Source organism: Podarcis cretensis (assembly GCF_951804945.1).
Source record: "Podarcis cretensis genome assembly, chromosome: 14".
NCBI classification, from domain to species: Eukaryota; Metazoa; Chordata; class Lepidosauria; order Squamata; family Lacertidae; genus Podarcis; species Podarcis cretensis.
This window is the reverse complement of record NC_137183.1, coordinates 5522335-5542561: the sequence shown is the minus strand read 5'-3', so window position 1 is coordinate 5542561 and position 20227 is coordinate 5522335. Positions and strand designations below refer to the sequence as shown.

At 46.3% G+C, this 20227-nt stretch overlaps 1 protein-coding gene across 2 annotated transcripts in view; it reads left to right on the top strand.

The window, feature by feature from the left end:
- The window catches only part of DAPK2 (death associated protein kinase 2), a 64702-nt gene that overhangs the window by 38694 nt on the left and 5781 nt on the right, over positions 1–20227 (top strand). The window contains exons 3-11 of one of the 2 annotated variants that reach the window (XR_013833053.1): positions 76–297; positions 1969–2107; positions 5103–5232; positions 5907–5955; positions 6621–6647; positions 10554–10706; positions 13447–13492; positions 18274–18363; positions 19627–19710. Coding sequence is in view for 1 of the 2 variants with exons in the window: in XM_079953374.1 (XP_079809500.1) it covers positions 76–297; positions 1969–2107; positions 5103–5232; positions 5907–5955; positions 6621–6647; positions 10554–10706; positions 13447–13492; positions 15159–15809 (1417 nt within the window). In the remaining variant the exon portion in view is untranslated. Of the gene's footprint in view, positions 1–75; positions 298–1968; positions 2108–5102; positions 5233–5906; positions 5956–6620; positions 6648–10553; positions 10707–13446; positions 13493–15158; positions 16765–18273; positions 18364–19626; positions 19711–20227 lie in introns of those variants that run through there. The other variant, XM_079953374.1, reaches the window with a different exon arrangement.

Below are 20227 nucleotides of genomic sequence, written 5' to 3'. Positions count from 1 at the left end.
CTCCTGACTTTCCAAAGGATCGCCAGTTTCCCTAGTGTGGGAGAATTGCCTTCAGCTCCTCTTTCTTCTTTGCAGCGGCCAGTTTGCTATCGTGAAGAAATGCCGGGAGAAGGTCACGGGGATGGAATACGCCGCCAAATTTATCAAGAAACGACAGAGCCGTGCCAGCCGCCGTGGAGTCCGGCGAGAGGAGATCGAAAGGGAGGTCAATATCCTGCAACAGATCCTTCACGCCAATATAATCAAGCTGCATGACGTGTATGAGAACAAGACTGATGTGGTCCTTATCCTCGAGCTGTGAGTAGGAGAGGCTGCATATGTGTTGAGATGCACAGGAATGCACTTTTAAAACAAATGAATAGATAAAGTTTCTAGTTCTTAAGATAAGCTAGAATATGCACAAGCAATGTCTGTTGAAATATCAGAAGCCCACTGGGGAGCTGCATAAAATATTGTGGGCAGAGAGTAAGGGTTTCCCCGTAAAGAGTAAAACCAGACTAAATTATGCTTAATAAGAGAGAGAAAGTGTGCAAATTATTTGAATAATTGCAAAGCAATCCAGTCAGCTCCGTCTATTCCTTTGTTTGTGTGCAAATTTGAGCTCATCAAGTGCAGAATTCCAAGCCCTCTAGCCCTTAAAACCACAACTGGGATTGGACTCTTCTGTTCTTGTTTTCCCTGCTAGCAGTCTCAGATTCTTGGGATTCTGTCTAGAAAACTGTGTTGGTGCTGAGGGCCACCTTGTGGAGAACTTGTGTGCAACATGTTAGCTGTCCATCAGAATTTCAAGGTTCAGTGACCAGCTTTGGTGGAACGTTGGATTTTGAATAAGTGCAAAGGCAAAGTTCATATATATCGGTGTTGGTGTGTGAATGAGTCTCATACACACCCCATTCCTGGCTCATTATTCAGGGCAGTAAACTGCTTCATTATTTAACTTATATCCAGGTTCCTAGACCACAGGGGCTATAAAATCAGTTTGTTCATCTATTCTAAACCAAGAATTGTGCTGCAATAGGAAACACTTGCAGTATAAGACATAAATCAAATTGGATTTTAAGAAAGTTAGATCCTTAAAGGAACAAACTTATAATTGGCAAGGTGCCAATTTAGGGTGGAGAGGCATCAGTGTTGATAGCATGCTCAGGTTCATCTCAGTTGTCCTTTTTGTGCTGTAATTGGTTTGAGGATTTTATTATGCGGCCGATGCCATTGACCATTCATTTCCAGAAAGGTCCCATATGGGATAGAAGGTGAGGATTATAAAGTAAATAAATGCATAAGTGATATGCATATGTAGTATAAATAAATGCATAAGTGATATGCATATGTAGTACCGTATATCAATATATATTTAACTATGGGACAAAGCAACAAAAAAAAAAAAAAAAGAAGAGTGTTAAATCTTCCCCTTAGCCTTATCCACAAAGGACAGCTGTTGACTCCCTAGGGGTGCATCCAGACTGCCAGCAATTTGTGAGAGGGATTCAAGAGCCTACCAGAATGTTAGGATTGTACATTTAAAGCAGATTAAAATGCTGCATTGCCCTAGGGCAACAAATCTTATTTTTTTTAAATGAACTTTTTGCAGTTTGGAAAGTGATGGGCAAATGCATTTAAAAATATGTGGTGAATGAATGATTAACCAGATTATGTATAAACACTCAGCAAGTAAATCAGGAAGAATGCAGGATTAGTGCTCATTATCATATAATCACTGCTTAAACAAATTGGAACAAATGCTCAATAAAGACCAGAGACTTTGCAAAATAAAAATAAAGATTGGATACAGTCTAACTACCTCATAAGCTTTGTGCAAAGCTTTGAGGATGAATGCTCTGTTCAACAAACAGCAGTAGTAATTTGTTAGAAACATCAATTAGACTAATCCAGGGAACCGGAAGCAAAATAGTACGATGTTTTTGCTGTTAATGCAGCTATCACAATACTTTCTTGTCGGCTTTGTAGTGTGTCTGGAGGAGAACTTTTTGATTTCCTGGCCCAGAAGGAGTCGCTGAGTGAAGAGGAAGCCACACAGTTCATTAAGCAGATCCTAGATGGTGTCAGCTACTTGCACGACAAGAAAATAGCCCATTTTGATTTAAAGGTAAGCAGGGAAGTCAGGCAGAATGGGCTTGGCAGCCACTGATGCCAACTCTAGGGGACCCTGGGGGATCGGGCACTCACAAAAATTTTGTTGTGGATGTTTGGCACCCACACCACAGGGCCTTGGACAGGACTTCCAGGATTCCCAGGCAGCTCTACAACACATGTGACGTAATGTGATGTCATGATGTCACAGCGCACCGTGACATCATGACATCACATTATGTCGCATGTGCCTCTGGGTACCCATAATCTGGGGCCCAAGTCGGCGACCCTGTTGGCAGCTGACTGTAGACCAGCTTTCAGCTGCCTGGTGCCCTCCATATTTTGGGGGCTATAATTCCCAGTCAGCCCTCAGCCTTTTTTAGCTGTGCTGGCTGAGACTGGTGGGAGTTGCAGTTCAAAACATTTGGAGGGCACCAGGTTGGGAAAGGCAAGGCTGGGGTGTGGTTTAAACATGCATGTTTTTTGTGGCTCCTGTGCCATGTGGACGTGTAAGCCTTTGCAACCTTCTGGGGAAAGGGCAATTAAGAAATTCTATAAACAAATAAACCAGAGCTCAGCTGATTTGTATACACTGGAACTGTGCTCACTGTCAAAGCAAGCACAGCCTGTAATCTAATCTCAAAATCTGAGTTCCTCCCACCCTTTGCTGTGCTGTGAATGGTGGAAGATTCCTCTTTGGGGACTGACCTGCCTCTTGTATAGCAACCCTCCACCCTGTAAACTGAACTAGGAAAAGAACAAAGGTAGCTAATGTGATTTGCTTCTGTCTCACCTCTGGCATTTCCCTCACCTGGACCTTGCAGTGCCTTTGCATTTCAGGAAGAGAAAAGTCAGGTTAAATGGCAGGGAGGGAGGGAATCCTGATTGCACCTCTCAGAGTAAGAAGTAAGAAGGGGCAGATGAATAGGGTAACTCTGCATGTGCGCACACACAATGCTCCACTGCAGTTTCCACCACTGTGCACCCAGGTTTCCCTCTGTGATTCAGTAACTCTGAGCACGTAGAATCTTTTCACAGAGGTTAAGAGTCTGTACCTCACCTCCTCAAGAGGAGAATCAGGGGGTTTGATTTATCCAACCACTTTTATCCATCTTAAATGGGATTTGTGTTTAGGACTGAGGATCAAATCTCTCCCCACCTGTCAGAGCTGCCTCTAGGTCCCAGCTCACAGAGGACCAACGCTAGGCTGTCGTAATGTACAAAAGTCTTTATTGAAGTTCAATTTCCATTTCAAAGCTGCAGCACGCAGCCCTACATCTTAAACCCTAGATCGGTGAAGTCCCATCTGAGTCTCCTCCCCTCTGACACCAGTTTAAGATCCTAGCCCTGCTCCACCTTTTCCGCTGCTCTCTCCTCTTCTGGGTCCTCCTGCCCGCTGGGGCATTGCCCTTTCTGGACTCTTCCGACGCTGAGTCGCTTAGCTCCTCCCCCTGCCTCCTGCGGGCTTTAGGACCCGGTTCCCAATCCTCATTCTCTGCTGTCCCGCGCTCCTGTACATTTGAACTTGCCTCCCGCGCCAACCCAGTGACCTTTCTCCTAACCGTTACACTACTTCGGTCACTGCTTCCCTCTTCCGGGATACTGGCCGGATCTGACCTCCCCTCCGTTGTCCGACTTTCTGATGGAGGCGTGGTCAGCCCTGCCCCATCTTCTCTCCCTGGTGGGGAATGCACTGGCCCCGATCCTTGGGACTCTTCCCCCCCACTCCGCTCTGGTGGGGAAGCTGGTCCTGATTTCCAACTACTGCTCTGGGAGTCCCTGCTGCCCCCTTGCTCCTGGGGCGTTCCCCTTGGGAACCCCCTACCCCTGGCCACTGGCGCCCCCTTCTGTGAATCTTCCGATTCGCTGGAGAGGCTCATGGAATCCCTCGGTCCACTGTCCTCTTCTCCTACGCTCCCCTCGGATTCTTCCCCTTCGCTCTCCATCTCCTCTCTTCCCTGTGCCTCTGCTCCTGAGCCCCTGCCTTTTCTATTTTTAAAGGAGAAAGGAACCTCCATTAGGGAATGTAGGACTGGGAATTTTTCATGAATGAAAGTGGTGGCAGTTGTTTCAGACTGGAAAAGCTAGTGGGGTACTTGATCAAAAAGAGTGGTGGGGATTGGTTTTGCATGTACTAGAAAATGAAACAAACAAACCCCCAAGTCTTAAGCATTCAAGAGAGAGGCCTGTAACATGAGTAACATAACTACCACTTGGGAAAAGATCATTAAGAACCTTAAGCTGCCTTTTGGCAGCTGGTTGGGCTGTTTGCTAATCTACCCCAACTGGCAAGGGGCTTTCCATGCTTGTCTCAGGCAGAAGAGAGTCTTCTCCATCTCTGGGCAACCGAGCCTTTATTAACTTCCTGCTTGGCAGGGGGTTGGACTCGATGGCCCTTGTGGTCTCTTTCAACTCTCTGATTCTATGATTCTAACTGGAGATGCTGCCAGAGATGGAGCCTGGGACCTTCTGTATACAAAACAGGTGTCCTGTCTCTAAGTTCCGTTTATGAAACTCTGCAGCTGCCAGATTTTGTATTGCCATTGTCTTGTGCAGTTGAGGGGGGAAAGCGTAAACTGAAATTACAACAGCTGTCAAAATATGTCTCTTAATATATGATCCTGGAGCTGTCATCTGAGTCCTTTGCTAGAGCTGCAGACCATGACTCAGCATGACACAGCGACATTTGCTTTGGTGCATTGAATTGCATTTTGCATCTGTTTTAGGGCAATCAAAGGAGCCCTTTTCTATAGGCCCACCTGAATCTAGGTTAGGGAAGGGCTGTAGCTTAGTGGTTTAGCACCTGTTCTGTAAGCAGGTGGACACAGGTTGAATCCCTGGCATTTCCAGGGTGGGGGTAGGTGGAGTATGTGTCTGAAAGCAATCTGCACATCAGTGTAGAAAATACTGAGGCAGATTCTTATATTCCTGTTAAAAAATAGGGCTGGATCAATCCACAAACCTGACTTTATTATTTCTTTGTATGTGTGTCTTCCCTGTTATCCAATAAGCCTGAGAATATTATGCTGCTAGAAAAGAATATCCCCATCCCGCACATAAAACTGATTGATTTTGGTCTGGCTCATGAAATAGAAGATGGCGTTGAGTTTAAAAATATTTTTGGGACACCAGAATTTGTGGGTAAGTCTCAGCCATTTCACTGTTAGTTGTTGATTGTTTAACCAGTCAGTCAAAGTTTATACTACAGTCTCTGGCATTCCTTATGGCTGCCACTTGTTTAGATTAGGGCGACTGAAAAGTATGTGTGCTTCATGGAAACTGGTCTGTGGGGGTCCCTGCACTGGAGGGGTCGAGATGCTGTGGCCCTCCAGATGCTGGCGGACTACAGTTCCCATTCTCCCTGCTTATTGGCTCTGCTGGCTGATGCTATCCCAAGTCCAACAACACCTGGAAGGCCACACATTTTCCATTCCTAGGTTAAGCTTTGACCCCTTCACATAGATCCACCTGCAAGTCTGAAAATGTTCTCAAATGTCCACCTGCAAGTCTGAAAATGTTCTCAAATGTTATGAAAAGCCAGCAAGCCCTCCCATGACCTCCTTCCAAAGGAGACCAGCCTTTGGTGTGAGTTATGCCCCGGGAATTTCTTGTTGTTTGTGGAGGTGGGGCATGAGCAGTGGCGCTGAGAGTACGGGTTGGGAAGGAGGAGGGGAATTGTGTCCTGGGGGCTCCAGAGGGCGTGTGTGTGTGTGTGTGTGTGTGTGCGCGCACGCCTGCCTTCTAGGTTTGTGGTTCTATACTTGCCTTTAAAATCTTTGGTGCACCCTCTTGCTCATTCTTGCTGTTCCTTTCAGCACCAGAAATAGTGAACTACGAGCCTCTTGGGCTGGCTGCAGATATGTGGTAAGGATTTCCCTCTTTCCATTCCCTTCCAGTATAGCATCACTTCTTGTCTGATGGTTCAAGATCAGTGTATAAAGGCAAGATACCATCTGCAAACATTATTATACTGTGTTGCATATGACTGCTTTGAACTCCAGTTATTATCGGGTCATTTCTAATTAGTTCAGCCAGTGGTTCCAAATAAAAAGGGTGAAAGTGGACAACCTTGTTTTGTTCTCTTATAGACTGGAAATTGATTAGAATCTCTACCACTAATTCAAATATGGGCTAAATTGCTATTATAACGCTGATCAATAATGCCTATAAACTTTGGGTGCCAAATTCTTGAAATTTTAATAATTCTTTATGAAAATCCCAATTAACTTTATCAAAAGCTTTGGTTGCGTCAAATGAAAGAGCCACTGCTGGGGTTTTATAAGTTGGTAAATATTCAAAACCTTCTTAACTAGTTTGGCCAAGTTCTATGGAAAAACACCAGCAATGCCAACACTCTCTTATATTATTATTAAAAACAACCAAACATGGTATAAAATGTGTTTATGTGTCAAAGTTAGGTCCCACTGTGGCTTTCTTCTTCCCACTTTCCATCTGCATATGCCAGTAGATTACACAATAGTGGGTGTTAATTTAAATATTTTCATCTTTTTTCTTTTGCTTTGTTTCAGGAGTATAGGAGTTATCACTTACATTCTGTAAGTACTTCACTAGATTATATCTCTGTTTTTGTATTGCTATTATGCCCTGCTTTTCCTCCAGGGAGCTCTATTTGACATACATGATTCCCACCCCATCATTTTATCCGCACAAATTGGCCCCCAGCAAATTAAAGTAAAAGTCACTCCCAGTTACTGGATTTGTTGCAGAGAACGCTAGGTAGAACTCAGTCGATTTTACCCTTGATAAAAAGCAGTCCCTCCCTGGAATCACCCCTTCTCCTCCACCCCAAGTTCATATCCAAGATCAGGCCATTGGCAGGGATTCCATGGGGCAAGGGGAAGCCACCCCCGTTGTTAGCCCAGCATCTCTCTAGTCCCCAGTTCAGAATCTGCTTGAGCCACAGCTGCCTGCTTGCCCCCTCTGGCAAATTCCAGTTCCACAATGCAGTTGCCAAGGCTGCTTGCTAGGTGGCAGTGCAGTGTCTTCCTATGCTGAGCTCTGTGCCCCCACCCCACCCCAAAATCAGCACTAGGTTCTTGAGTGCTTTGAACACTTTGATGCAAGCTGTTGTTACCCTTGTCCTTGGGCTGGAAGTAGAATTTGTGCAAGGTCACTGTGGGGGAGTCTGCAGAAAGCAAAGAAAGAGGGTCTGTGTCCAGGGGGGCCGACTTATAAAAAATATTGGGGGGGCCCATACCGGGGTCCTGCCCTGGGAAGTTTTCTAAGAGCCGCTCCCGGCCCGTTGCTGCTGCTGCCGCCCGCCTCGTGGCCCCCTTGCCAGCTGAGGGAGGGAGAGAGACCGAGAAGGAGAGAGATGCGTGGTGGGCAAGGCAAGTGCCCGCCGCGCCTCGCCTCCCACCGCCCCTCGTGCCGGCCGCCCCCTCCCCTCCCTTCCCCGCGCGCACGCTTTCGCTCGCTCGCCCTCCTCACCCCAGCTCTTGGCCGTTTGCCCCAGGAACTCGCCGCTGTCGGCGGTTGTAGATGAACCTCCGCCACTCGGCCATAGACTGGCTGAAGGGCTTCTTCTCCTCCTTGGCCATAGAGAGAGAGAGAGAGAGAGAGAGAGAGAGAGAGAGAGAGGCTGGAAAGAGAGAGGGAGCTCGGCGGTTCGTGGGCGGCGGTTTTTCCCCTGCCGAAACAACAGCGGCTCCTCAGAACCGCTAAGTAACTCTCCCTCAGGCGCTCGGCGGGAGAGCAGAAGAGAGGAAAAGGAAAGAGGGGCTGGGCCAGTCGCATGCACCGAGCAAAACTACTCGTGCCGCCTCTTTTACTACCGTAATAATTATTTGTTTTAACTCATTACTGAATGTATTTTAAAAGGTAACTATCGTCAAACAAGGAAAATAAAAAATACCAACATAAATTTGTGATTTTACAAAGCATAATATAACTAATATTTTTCTTAAATTATTGGGGGGGCAGAGCCCCCCCAAACGAATTTTTGAGGGGGCTTGGGCCCCCTCAGGCCCCATGGAATCGGCGCCTATGTCTGTGTCCATGGAATGCTCCTCAGTCTCAATGAAGTTGTGTGTCAATGAAGTCTAGTCTTTTCCTGCGTGTTCTTTTCCTATCATCTCCCAAATCCCCCCTCCCACAAAAAAACCTTGCTCAAATGGAACTAGTGTTGGTTAGTGGTAAGAAAGTTCTCAACTCAAATCTTGCCTCTGCCACAAAGCCCTGAGATCTTAGGTGAACCACGTGTCTCTCTGTCTCTCTGCCTCCCTCCCCAACAGCTGCAATATGCAGATACCGAGACTGGCCTACCCTACAAAGCAAATTACATAATCAGAAAAAGTGATGCACAAAAGCAACTGCAGTAAAACAGCACATAAAGTAAAGAAGAAGAATTATGATAGCATCATCCACACCAGTTTATTATGGACAACTGACCAGAAATAAGACCAACAATATACCATAAAGTCTTCCAAAATCTCAAATGCAGGACAGTATTTTAAGTGTAACAACAGCTCAGTTCTATGCAAAATAGTGGATAACTTCAGGTATGCCCCTGGAAATAATGTATTGCAATACAGAAAGTGAAATAGACTCCCATTAATTACACCGACCAGCACAAAAATCCTTCCAAATTATTGAGAATGTATTCAAAGCTCTGTATTGATGCAGAGTGAGAATATGACTCAGTGGGGAAGGGTTAAGCATGCCCCTCCTCAGTGTTTGATGTATCACGTATCACAGTATTTTAATATTCTTTTGGAAGCCGCCCAGAGTGGCTGGGGAAACCCAGCCAGATGGGCGGGATATAAATAATAAATTATTATTATTATTATTATTATTATTATTATTATTATGAGTAGGTCTCCCTGGTTCCTGATGAAGCCTCTGTCCACCCTTCCACATTGACCTCCTTTCCTGTAACAGGGACATTCCTACATTATGGTCAGGAGATGCTGCCACAAACATATTAGGATGTAGGAAGCAGCCTTATACTGAGCCAACCCATTGGTTTCTCTCAGTGTTGTCTACACTGACTGGCAGCAACTCTCCAGGGTTTCAGGCAGGGGATGTTCCCATACCTACCTGGAGATGTTGTGGGGCCTGAACCTGAGACCTTCTGCATGCAAAACGGATGCTCCACCTCTGAGCTAAGGTCCGTCCCTATAAATAGCATTTAAGCTGCACAGCCTAAATATGGAAGGTGACTGTTATAGACCTGGAAGTGGGAGACTGTTTCAGCCCTTGGGGCAGGAGCAGCATTTCCCTGTCTCTTGATTTCACAACTCAGCATCCCTCTTCAAAGACAGACAAGAAAGTGCCAAGACACATTTTATTTAAAAAAGAAGGTAAGCAAAGGACGTTGCTTACAGTGAAGGGCGTTTGAGAAAGAAGCCAGGCTCCTCTCCCAGGCTAAATAAAGACTGCTGAGCACCCTCTGTATTAATGGCAGGCAGGCCTTCTTTCCTTGCAAACAAGGCCAGCTGCTGAACATTCAGGAAAATAACTTCCTCCCTGCACCAGGGGCTTCCCGGATTTGATTTCACTGCATCTTTCCTACCCCTTGTCTTGAGCGAATTTTGGGTAGGAGGAGCCCAAGACATTTTTGTCCCGAAATAGGAAGTCCAAATGGCACTAACTTACATAGGGCACAATCCCCTGGTGATTTATTTCCGTGCAAACCCCATTATTTATTTTATATATTTATTTTTACATTTAAATCCCGCCTTTCCACCAAGGAGCTCAAGGCTGCATACATGCTTCTCCTTCTTTCCACTTTTACCCTCACAACAACCTTGCAAGGTAGGTTAGGCCCAAAGTTACGCACTGAGCTTCATGGCTGAGTAGGGATTCAAACCCTCTAGCTAGTGCACCACACTGGCTCTCAGTAATAAATGGGAGCCCCACAAGTGAATGTTTTGCTCTTGAGGAGCTCCCATTTATTTCACAGGAGAAATTCCTATAAGATCAGATCATTCTGTCTCCTATTTCGTAGCTCTTCATAAGACCCTAGATTTAATCCACGATGGAGTCTGCCTCTAAGAGCTTCATGGGCTCAGCCTGCCCCCTCCCTTCCTTCAGAAGCTGTCAATACAGTGGTACCTCGAGTTAAGAACTTAATTTGTTCTGGAGGTCCGTTCTTAACCTGAAACTGTTCTTAACCTGAAGCACCACTTTAGCCAATGGGGCCTCCTGCTGCCGCTGCACCGCTAGAGCCCAATTTCTGTTCTTATCCTGAAGCAAAGTTCTTAACCTGAAGCACTATTTCTGGGTTAGCGGGGTCTGTAACCTGAAGCATATGTAACCTGAAGCGTATGTAACCCAAGGTACCACTGTACCATTCAGCCCCCCCTCCCCATGGTCCATTTTAAAGCAGGCAGAAAAACTGCAGGCATAGCATTCTCTGCTATGGGGTCAAGAATGAGACCAATTTCCCCTGTTTTTCTCTGCAGGCTAATGACCCTTCTCTCTCCCTATGGTCCCTCTAGGCTTAGCGGGGCTTCGCCATTCCTTGGAGATACCAAACAGGAGACGCTGGCTAACATCACAGCTGTGAACTATGAATTTGACGAAGAGTTCTTCAGCCACACCAGTGACCTCGCCAAAGATTTCATTCGGAAGCTCCTGGTAAAAGATACCCGGTGAGCCCCAAATGACCCGCCAGGAGGAGGATGAGAGGAAGGCTAATAATAATAATAATAATAATAATAATAATAATAATAATAGTAAATTTTATTTATATCCCGCCCTCCCCAGCCGAAGCTGGGCTCAGGGCGGCTAACAACAATCAAAATAATCCAACGATTCTAAAAACATTTCATTATAAAAATCAATTAAAATCAAATTGATGGCAACCATTAAGCAAAATTCTGTGCAGATTGCCAGAGGAGGGGGGTCAGGCTGCGCCCTGACCAAAGGCCTGGTGGAACAGCTCTGTCTTGCAGGCCCTGCGGAAAGATGTCAAGTCCCGCAGGGCCCTAGTCTCTTGTGACAGAGCGTTCCACCAGATTGGAGCCGCGGCCGAGAAGGCCCTGGCTCTAGTTGAGGCCAGCCTAACCTCCCTGTGGCCTGGGATCTTCAAGATGTTTTCTCAGAGCTGACGTATACCTTGGCTTAGCGTGGGTGGTGACCCCCTCGTGCCGCCTTCCGTTCATTCCCCCTCTTCCACAGTGAATTCTCCTCCAACTACTGCCATCTCACACTCTCTGCTCCCTTAGCCCACAGATCCCCTATGTAATCAATGTCGCTCTCATATTTGCATCTTCTTTTTCTTCTCTTTTAATATATGTTTATTAATTTCTGAGAATACAACTGCAAAAAAACCCCCAGAGCATAACTCTAACCCTCAAAGCAAAGGGTATCTGTGGATTTAGGGAAGAGAAAATGTGGGGCAGCAGTAGTTGGAGGGGAGTGCTGCGAAAGCTGTAAGCCGCATGGACGAGGAGGCGGGAGGGATTAAGCTGAGGTACAGGCAGGTCCTCAAGCTTCCTGGTCCTGCCCACCATGGTTGGGTTGATTGGTTTATGCCTCACAGCATAAACTTATCCAGGCAGCTTACGGTAAATAGCAGGAATAAATGTAAATATGAAGTTAACCATGAAACCACAAATGTCCTAAGTACAAAAAATGTGACCCAAAGCAGACTGAACCCAAAAATTAAAAACCACAACTACTACATAGTTGTTTAGAAGGGCTGGGTGAGCAGAAAGCTCTTCTGGAACCAAGATGACCACAAGGATGGAGCCAGGCAAGCCTCCCTGGGAAGATTGTTCCATAAGCTGAGAGGAATGGTCACTACCAAAAAGGCTGTCTCCCTGCTGGTTGCATGGGCCACAGGGAACACTCAGGACACGGCCTGCGGAAGAGAGCTAAGCTTTGGCAGGGTGCATATTGGAGAAGGCAGTCTTTCAGGTAACCTAGTCCTAAGATGTTTTTAAATGTAATTTGAAGGTAAATTGTGTCTGGAAATGAACCTGGGAGCTAATGTCACTTGGGCTGGGTGTTCATCAGTATGCAGATGACACCCAGCTCTACCTCTCCTTTAAATCAGAACCAGTGAAGGTGGTGAAGGTCCTGTGTGAGTGCCTGGAGGCAGTTGGAGGATGGATGGCGGCTAACAGATTGAGGTTGAATCCTGACAAGACAGAAGTACTGTTTTGGGGGACGGGGGTGGGTAGGTGTGGGGGATTCCCTGGTCCTGAATGGGGTAACTGTGCCCCTGAAGGACCAGGTATGCAGCCTGGGAGTCATTTTGGACTCACAGCTGTCCATGGAGGCGCAGGTTAATTCTGTGTCCAGGGCGGCTGTCTACCAGCTTCACCTGGTACGCAGGCTAAGACCCTACCTGTCCGCAGACTGTCTCGCCAGAGTGGCGCATGCTCTAGTTATCTCCCGCTTGGACTACTGCAACGCGCTCTACATGGGGTTACCTTTGAAGGTGACCCAGAAACTACAACTAATCCAGAATGCGGCAGCTAGACTGGTGACTGGGAGTGGCTGCCGAGACCACATAACACAGATCTGCATTGGCTCCCAGTACGTTTCCGAGCACAATTCAAAGTGTTGGTGCTGACCTTTAAAGCCCTAGACAGCCTCGGTCCTGTATACCTGAAGGAGCGTCTCCACCCCCATCGTCCAGCCCGGACACTAAGATCCAGCACCAAGGGCTTTCTGGCGGTTCCCTCATTGTGAGAAGTGAGGTTACAGGGAACCAGGCAGAGGGCCTTCTCGGTAGTGGCGCCCACCCTGTAGAACGCCCTCCCATCAGATGTGAAGGAAATAAGCAGCTATCCTATCTTTAAAAGACATCTGAAGGCAGCCCAGTTCAGGGAAGTTTTTAATATTTAATGCTGTACTGTTTTTAACACTTGATTGGGAGCCGCCCAGAGTGGCTGGGGAAACTCGGCCAGATGGGCGGGGTATAAATAATAAATTATTATTATTATTATATTACAGAGCACAGTGAAATATTGTCCCAGTTAATAATCTTGTGACATCATTATGGCATCGATGATTGGCAAGTGGGTTGTCATGCCCAATTGTCAAAGTCTCAAGTGCCCCAGCAGACAGCTGGTTGTTGGGTGCCTGAGAACCACAGCCCAAGGGCACTTCCTCCAGAGAGTGCTCCCCATCTTCTTCTCAGGTGGCCTCCCATCCAGGCAGTTCACGGGCACAGATCTGCTCTCTTTCCATGTCTCCTTCATCTTCAGCTCATCCTCTGACTTCTCTTGTGGTAGCTTTAGACTAAGGATGCTTTTAAAGAGGGAGATGGACAGGGCTGTCTCTGCAGCCAGTATGCAACACGCTTCAAGAACAGTTGTGACCAGCAGCTCTTCCCTGCAAGGGGGGCTTGCATACTTAACAAATTTTCTCCCTTTGTAGGAAACGCCTCACCATCCAAGAAGCTCTCACTCACCCCTGGATCACGGTAAGCCTGGAAGTGGGGCATGTGGTGAAGGGGGTGTTTTTTAATTCGGACAGAGCTTTGTATGGAGTTCTGCATTTTGGCATTGAAATGTCACCTGTCATAATTCTCATTTGCTTTTGCATATCTGACTTTAAACATTACGGCAGCATGACAATGACCTTCTAGTTTGGTTTCTCACAGTTTTAACCTCACTGGGGGAGAGAGATTAATTTTTGCCAAACATTGTCAGAATCTTTGCAAAATAAAATAATAAAACATATTGCCTTTTTTAATGCTTTCTTGTCTTAAGCAAGAGATAAAAAATATGCAATGCTGAGATGCGTGTTGACAAGCATACAATTTTCTGTCATGGAATGTGTTGTGTGTTGGTGATACATCTGCCTACTGTTTGCATGGACAGACATAAACCACATTCCAACTGTGTTTGGCTGGGCTCTATCTGGTATGAATTTGCTCCATCCAGTCCACCTTGAAATCTATAGGAGGTTGTAAAAGACACTCCATTGTATTTGTAGAACTTTTCAAGGGTGGCTATAGCCTAGAAGTACCCAGTGGACCACACGCCTCTCTGTGTCTTTCTTTGTGTTGTGTTTGTGGTGTTCTGCTGTGTAGAAGATACAGTGGATGTCCTACATTTGCCCAGTGTCAATACTCACATCTGAATGTTGAAGACCCCAGACAAATTTTGTGAAGAATTGAGAACACAGTGATATGTGATATTAATATGGGGCATCCATTAAGTTCATCTGGAATAGCCAATTATTTACAGGTGAAACTCAAAACATTCATTCAGTGCTGGACATCCATTGTAACATGGAATATATGCAGCTGGTCTTTGCATGCTGGAATCTGGAGTGCTGGACTCTTAAGATTTTTTTTCACATCACAATGAATCAGGGGCTACCAACCTTTTTGGATCAGTGGGCACATTTTGAGAGAGTGCTGGGGCACCAGTCGCAAATAGCTGCTGTAGGGGGCATAGCACAAAATTAGAGAGTCGGCCAGCCCCATCAACCTTACACTTACTGTGGGAAGTCAGCCATTTACTTCTGGCTCTGATTGTTGAGATCACATAATATTGATTATATATATATAAATACACACAAACACACTGACACCCTTGCTTTCGAATGGCAACAGGGAGCATTCCTCAGTAACAGGAAAAATAGCCACACAACACTCACACTCATTTCACAGAAATGACTTAGAAAGGACCTGTTCTTTTTGTCCCATAACTTGCTTTTCAGGAGGGCTACAGACTTCGGTGACCCCAGTACACACGCGCGCGCGCACACACACACACACACAGAGAGAGAGAGAGAGAGAGAGAGAGAGAGAATGCTCAATAGTGTATTTTCTGAAATATTTTCTATTTTTTACAAAAATTGACCACTTTTGAAAGTGTAAATGCACAGATGCCAGCATGCAGTCAGTCATAGTGCTCACAGGGATGTTTTTGCTCCACCAACCTTTTTTTGTGTGAAAATAAAATAATGTCTGTGACATGCATGAAGGAATCCTGTTTTCACCCAGCACCATGGATATGTGTTGTGTGTTTGCCTTCCTTTTGCCTGCTGTGTTGTAGTTGATGCTGTGGTGTCTATAGAAGCAGTTTGCATGATTCTGCGGATCAGTAATAACCATGCCCTACTACTTCTGTCTGAAGACTCACCAGCCCAAGGAAGAAGCGAAGGTCCCAGAAAGCAAAAGGGCTGAGAACCAGCAACTGAAGACCAAGCGCCTGAAGGAGTACACCATCAAGTGCCATTCCAGCATGCCACCCAACAACACCTACATCAACTTTGAGCGCTTTGGCTATGTGGTGGAAGACATCTCCAGGATGGAGCAGAACTTCAGTGCTCTGGCTGTGTCCCATGATGCTTTGCAGGAGGACATTGACGCCCTCGTTTCCATCTACAACGAGAAAGAAGCTTGGTACAAAGAAGAGCATGAAAACGTGAGACATGAACTTTCCCAGCTGAAGTACGAGTATCGCAAGATTGAATCTCTGAAGAAGCACCTGCAGGAGGACATCAGACTTGTGGGCAGCAGCCTCACTGGGGTTGCCAGCAAGTACATGGACCGGCAGTCACATTACGAGTCCTTGAGTAAGGAATTGTCTGAGGAACTCAAGTGGATTCAGGAATTTACAGGCAGCTCTCAGCTGGAAGATGGAAGTGACGCCTACATCACTGGAAATTTTGGCTCCGTCTTTAACAAAGATATAAATGACTCTCTTAGGGAGCTGCTAAATAGATCCTGCTGTGAAGAATTCCTAGCTGCCTTGAACCCAGGTGTTGCAAAGTCAAGTCAGTAACTGTCTAAAATGGAGTTTCAGATTTATCTATTCATGCCACCTCTGGATTCCTGCATACTAATGGTGACGCCCCACTTGTTCACTTTATTTCTGAAAAACATAATTGACAGTCACTGTCGCAGTTGACTTTTGGAACTCGGAAAATATATGTGCCACGACACAGGGCATATGAACTCTTGCCATTGTTTTACCCTTTTTAACAGGGAGGCTGTGAATTTTGCCAGTTAGAAATGAATTGAAATTCCTTTGAATAACACCCTGTTCTCTTTTTGGAGCATACTTTGCATTTAGAAGTGAAAGCCTTTGCTGTCATTGTACTTTGGAAGATGGAAGCAGCTTACTGTTACCATGCGATACCTCCTAAATACCTGATTGTAGATAGTTAAGCATCCTTAACAGCCTCTATTGCTGTCCTGTGAAAGAGTCAGCAGTAAGAATGCATTGATTTGAAACTCAGTATGACTGGTGCTTTTAATAGTGATGGATTCAGATGGAGAAGTTCTTTCTTGCCCACAGCACCCTCTGCAATCCTGACCACAGTCTACTTCAAACAGTAGCAGGCATTTCAGTTGAAAACCAGAATTGTGAATGTGTTACGGAGTGAATGGAGAGCTCTAACATCAACTCTACGCTCAGCATATTGACTGGGGTGATGCGTAAGGCATTGTCAAGAGACTTTATAGTTTACCCCACCTCAAGCAAAGAACATGGTCCAGTGAAGGAACCAGAGGACTGAAGACTCCTATTGTGGAACCTGAGACTTTGTTTTTGTTGCTGTTTTGACTCAGATTATTAGAAGGGGAAAGTGTGTGGGGGGGGGGTGAGTTATAATTGAATTATGCACATTTTTGTTCCTGCCTTTGAAAGAGAAGAGCATTGCCTGGGCAGCAATGATCTTCTCAAATGTGTAACTAATTCCACACTTATAGAAAAAAATAAATATTTATTTAATACAGTGTGGTTACTTGCAGCACCATCTGTCCGTATGCTACGCAAAAGAACATAATAAGAGCTTGCTGGATGAGGCCAGTGGCCTGTCTGGTCCTTCTCAGAGCAGCTACCCAGATGCCCGCAAGCAGGATTTGAACATAAGAGTCATTCTCTCCTCCTGTGGTTTCCAACAACTGGTATTCAGAAGCATTACTGCCTCTGATTGTGGAGGCAGATCATAGCCTTTGTGGCTAGTTTTAAAGGGAAAGGTACCCCTGACCATTAGGTCCAGTTGTGGCCGACTCTGGGGTTGTGGCGCTCATCTCGCTTTATTGGCCGAGGGAGCCGGCGTACAGTTTCTGGGTCATGTGGCCAGCATGACTAAGCCGCTTCTGGCAAACCAGAGCAGCGCACGGAAACGCCGTTTACCTTCCCGCTGGAGCGGTACCTATTTATCTACTTGCACTTTGACGTGCTTTTGAACTGCTAGGTTGGCAGGAGCAGGGACTCAGCAACGGGAACTCACCCCGTCACGGGGATTCGAACTGCCGACCTTCGGTTCGACAAGTCCTAGGCTCTGTGGTATAACCCACAGTGCCACACGCATCCCTAGTTTTATCCTCCATTAATAGGCCTAATCCTCTTTTAAAGCCAGCCAAATTTGGGGCCACCACTGCCTCTTGTGGGAGGGAGTTCCATAATTGTTTAACTATGTGCTGTGTGAAGAAATACTTATTATTATTATTCAGCTGCAGTTGAAAGCCCACAAATTCTAGTATTATTGGCGGGGCCGGGGTGGGGTGGGAGGCACGGAATTCTCTAACTACTTTTGCCATCCCATGCATAATGTTCTGCCCTTCTGTCATGTTGCCCCTTACTCACCTTTTCTTGATGGTCCCAAACCCTGCACCCTAGGATTGGTTGAGTGAATAGTGTTTGCCCATTGGCTATTGATTTGTTTCTAGTGATGGTCTCAGCAAGGTGAGGCTGTCACTTGATGGAGGGGGTGTGCTAAGTACTGGTTTGGGTTCAAAGTCCAGCAAGTCCAGCCTTTTCCAAGGTTTGAAGAAAGTAGCTTCCAAACTGACATGTGGGTCGGCTTTGAATATGCTTGGAAGCTCTCACTCGTGTGAGACAAGGTAGGTACTCTGAGGCCTGTCTGAATTCTGCATAACTGGATGTCCCATTGGAGCCAGCTAAGTCCTAAGATGTAAATTGTTTGCTACCATTTTATTGCTGTTACACTTGGTTGTGCCAGTCTCATCACTGTCAAACTTCAGACAGAGAGGGTGATAACGTCAAAGACTTGAGGTCCAGATGAAGAGCCGGTGGCCTGTCTGATGCGGTTGAGTTACAGCTCCCTGATACATGGCCGTGCTGCCTGGGATGGATGGAAATCGAAGTCCAGCAACATTGGATGGCACCACAATTGCCCCCCCCCCGCCCTGTACTTAAAGTGCACAACCCACATAATGTATATTTAATGGCCCAGGCTTTGTGAAGCACTGACCTTGTTCTCTCTTGTCTTTCCCAGCCAAAGGACAAATGCCAGGCCTTGGTGAGACGGGAGTCAGTCATTAACTTGGAAAACTTCAAAAAGCAATATGCCCGGAGGCGGTGGAAGGTAGTATACTTGGAGTGTGGTTGCTGATGCATGTGTGGTGCTCTCTACAAAGAAGCAGGACGTCTGTTTTGTTTTGTTTTCTTTTAAAGCAGGGATGGGCAGCCTTTGGTCTTCCAAATGATATTGGAGCTGGTGGTTGTTTACTCCAGCAACTTCTGGAGAGCCACAGGTTCCCCACCGCCATTTTAAAGAAACAACATTATTTTTTTAAAGTGACATAAGTTGTACCTTTCAGAGCTATCTGCAGAACTGGCTTCTCTCTCTCTAGAAGCTAGCTAGTAAGTGCAGGCCGGTCTTGTTAACATCAACATTATTGATTATTATTTTAAATTTATATGATTACCCATTGATAAAGTTCTCCAAGCAGCTTGCAGTAAAACAATTTGCAGCTCAACATAAAACCACACATTAATGTGTTATTAGGATAGGCGCCTAGGCCACCCTTCCTGATCTTGTTGGGCTACAGCTCTCACCAGGCCTGTTCTTCACAAGCTGAAGTTTTCAAACCGTCTCCAAGGGTAGTCCCTAAGTAATCAAGATGGGAGGCTACATCAAACCAGGAATGGCCATAGCTGGCAAGTCAGCCAGAGCAGGAAATAAGCACTCCTTGATATCAAAGCTGAGCCTATAATGACCGAAATGGACCCAGGAACACCTCGACACTGTGGACCTGCTCCTTTGGGGGAAGTATGACTCAGCCCAGAACAGGATAGATAGCGTGTGTGCATGCTTTGATCCTGCCCACTACTGGCCTCTGGCCTCTGATCGCCTTCCCCACAGAGGTAAGCAGCTCTCAGGAGCAGGGGATGGGTGGCTTCCCAACCCTCTCTTATTGCTGAGGAACACAGCTGCCTGTCCCAGTTCAGACTGTCTTCAAGGGTTAGCCCCATGTAGTCCCCAATAATCATTTCAGCTACACTGAGCACTTTGTCTGAGCACTGAGATCTGCCTCCTTCTGACCCAGGTGAGCTCACAGTGAACTGGGTCAACCAGAGACAATAGGGTCCATCTGAATCTTTTCTGTATTGCTGCATTTTAACGTATAACATTTTCCTGGTTTTGTTAGCTCACTAAATCCCCCCTGGTGCTGCTTCCAAACCTCACCTGTGTATTGGAGGCTGATGGCAGGGCAGTTCTTGAAGGTGCCCCTTGGTTGTGCCCATGAAATGCACTGGGGGTTGTGGGGACATCCCATCAGTGGCTCTGCAGGGTCATCTTCTGCCTTTCAAGAGTATAACCACAATATCCTTGTTGTTCCCCCAGCTTACTTACAGTATTGTTGCACTGTGCAACCATTTATCTCGCACCTTGGTGAGAAAGGTTCGCCTAATGCAAGATGAAAGCTTGGTAAGTACATGGGGGCAAAGGAAGTGGAAAGTCGACGTGCCCAGCTATTTGCGACAGAGGAGGGGCAGCCAATGCGATGCCTTCCAAATGTTGCTGGAGAGCCCTGTTCTATCAGGCAAAGGATCACCTAGCTCGGCATTTTGCTTCCTTCAGCAGCTGGCTGGCCAACCAACCCCTGAGACGCCTATGCAATGCAATAGCCCTTCTCCCATTGCTGCTTCTTAGCTTTGTCATTCAGGGGCCTAATGTCCCTGTGCCTGGAGGCTGCATAGAGCCATCGCTCCCCCTAATAATGACATCAGGAGGTGAGTGCCACCTGAAATAGAGCCAAAACAGGGCTGCTGAGGAACAAGAGGTTGATATTGGCATGCTCTCTCGCAAATACAGAATACAGGGGAATACAGAAATGCTATCTTGGCACTGCTGCTACACATTCTGAACATCCTGGTTAGCTATGCAAGGCAAAGTTAAAGAGCTTTGAGCAGAGCTCTAGATTCTCCAGGTGGTGGGTACAGGA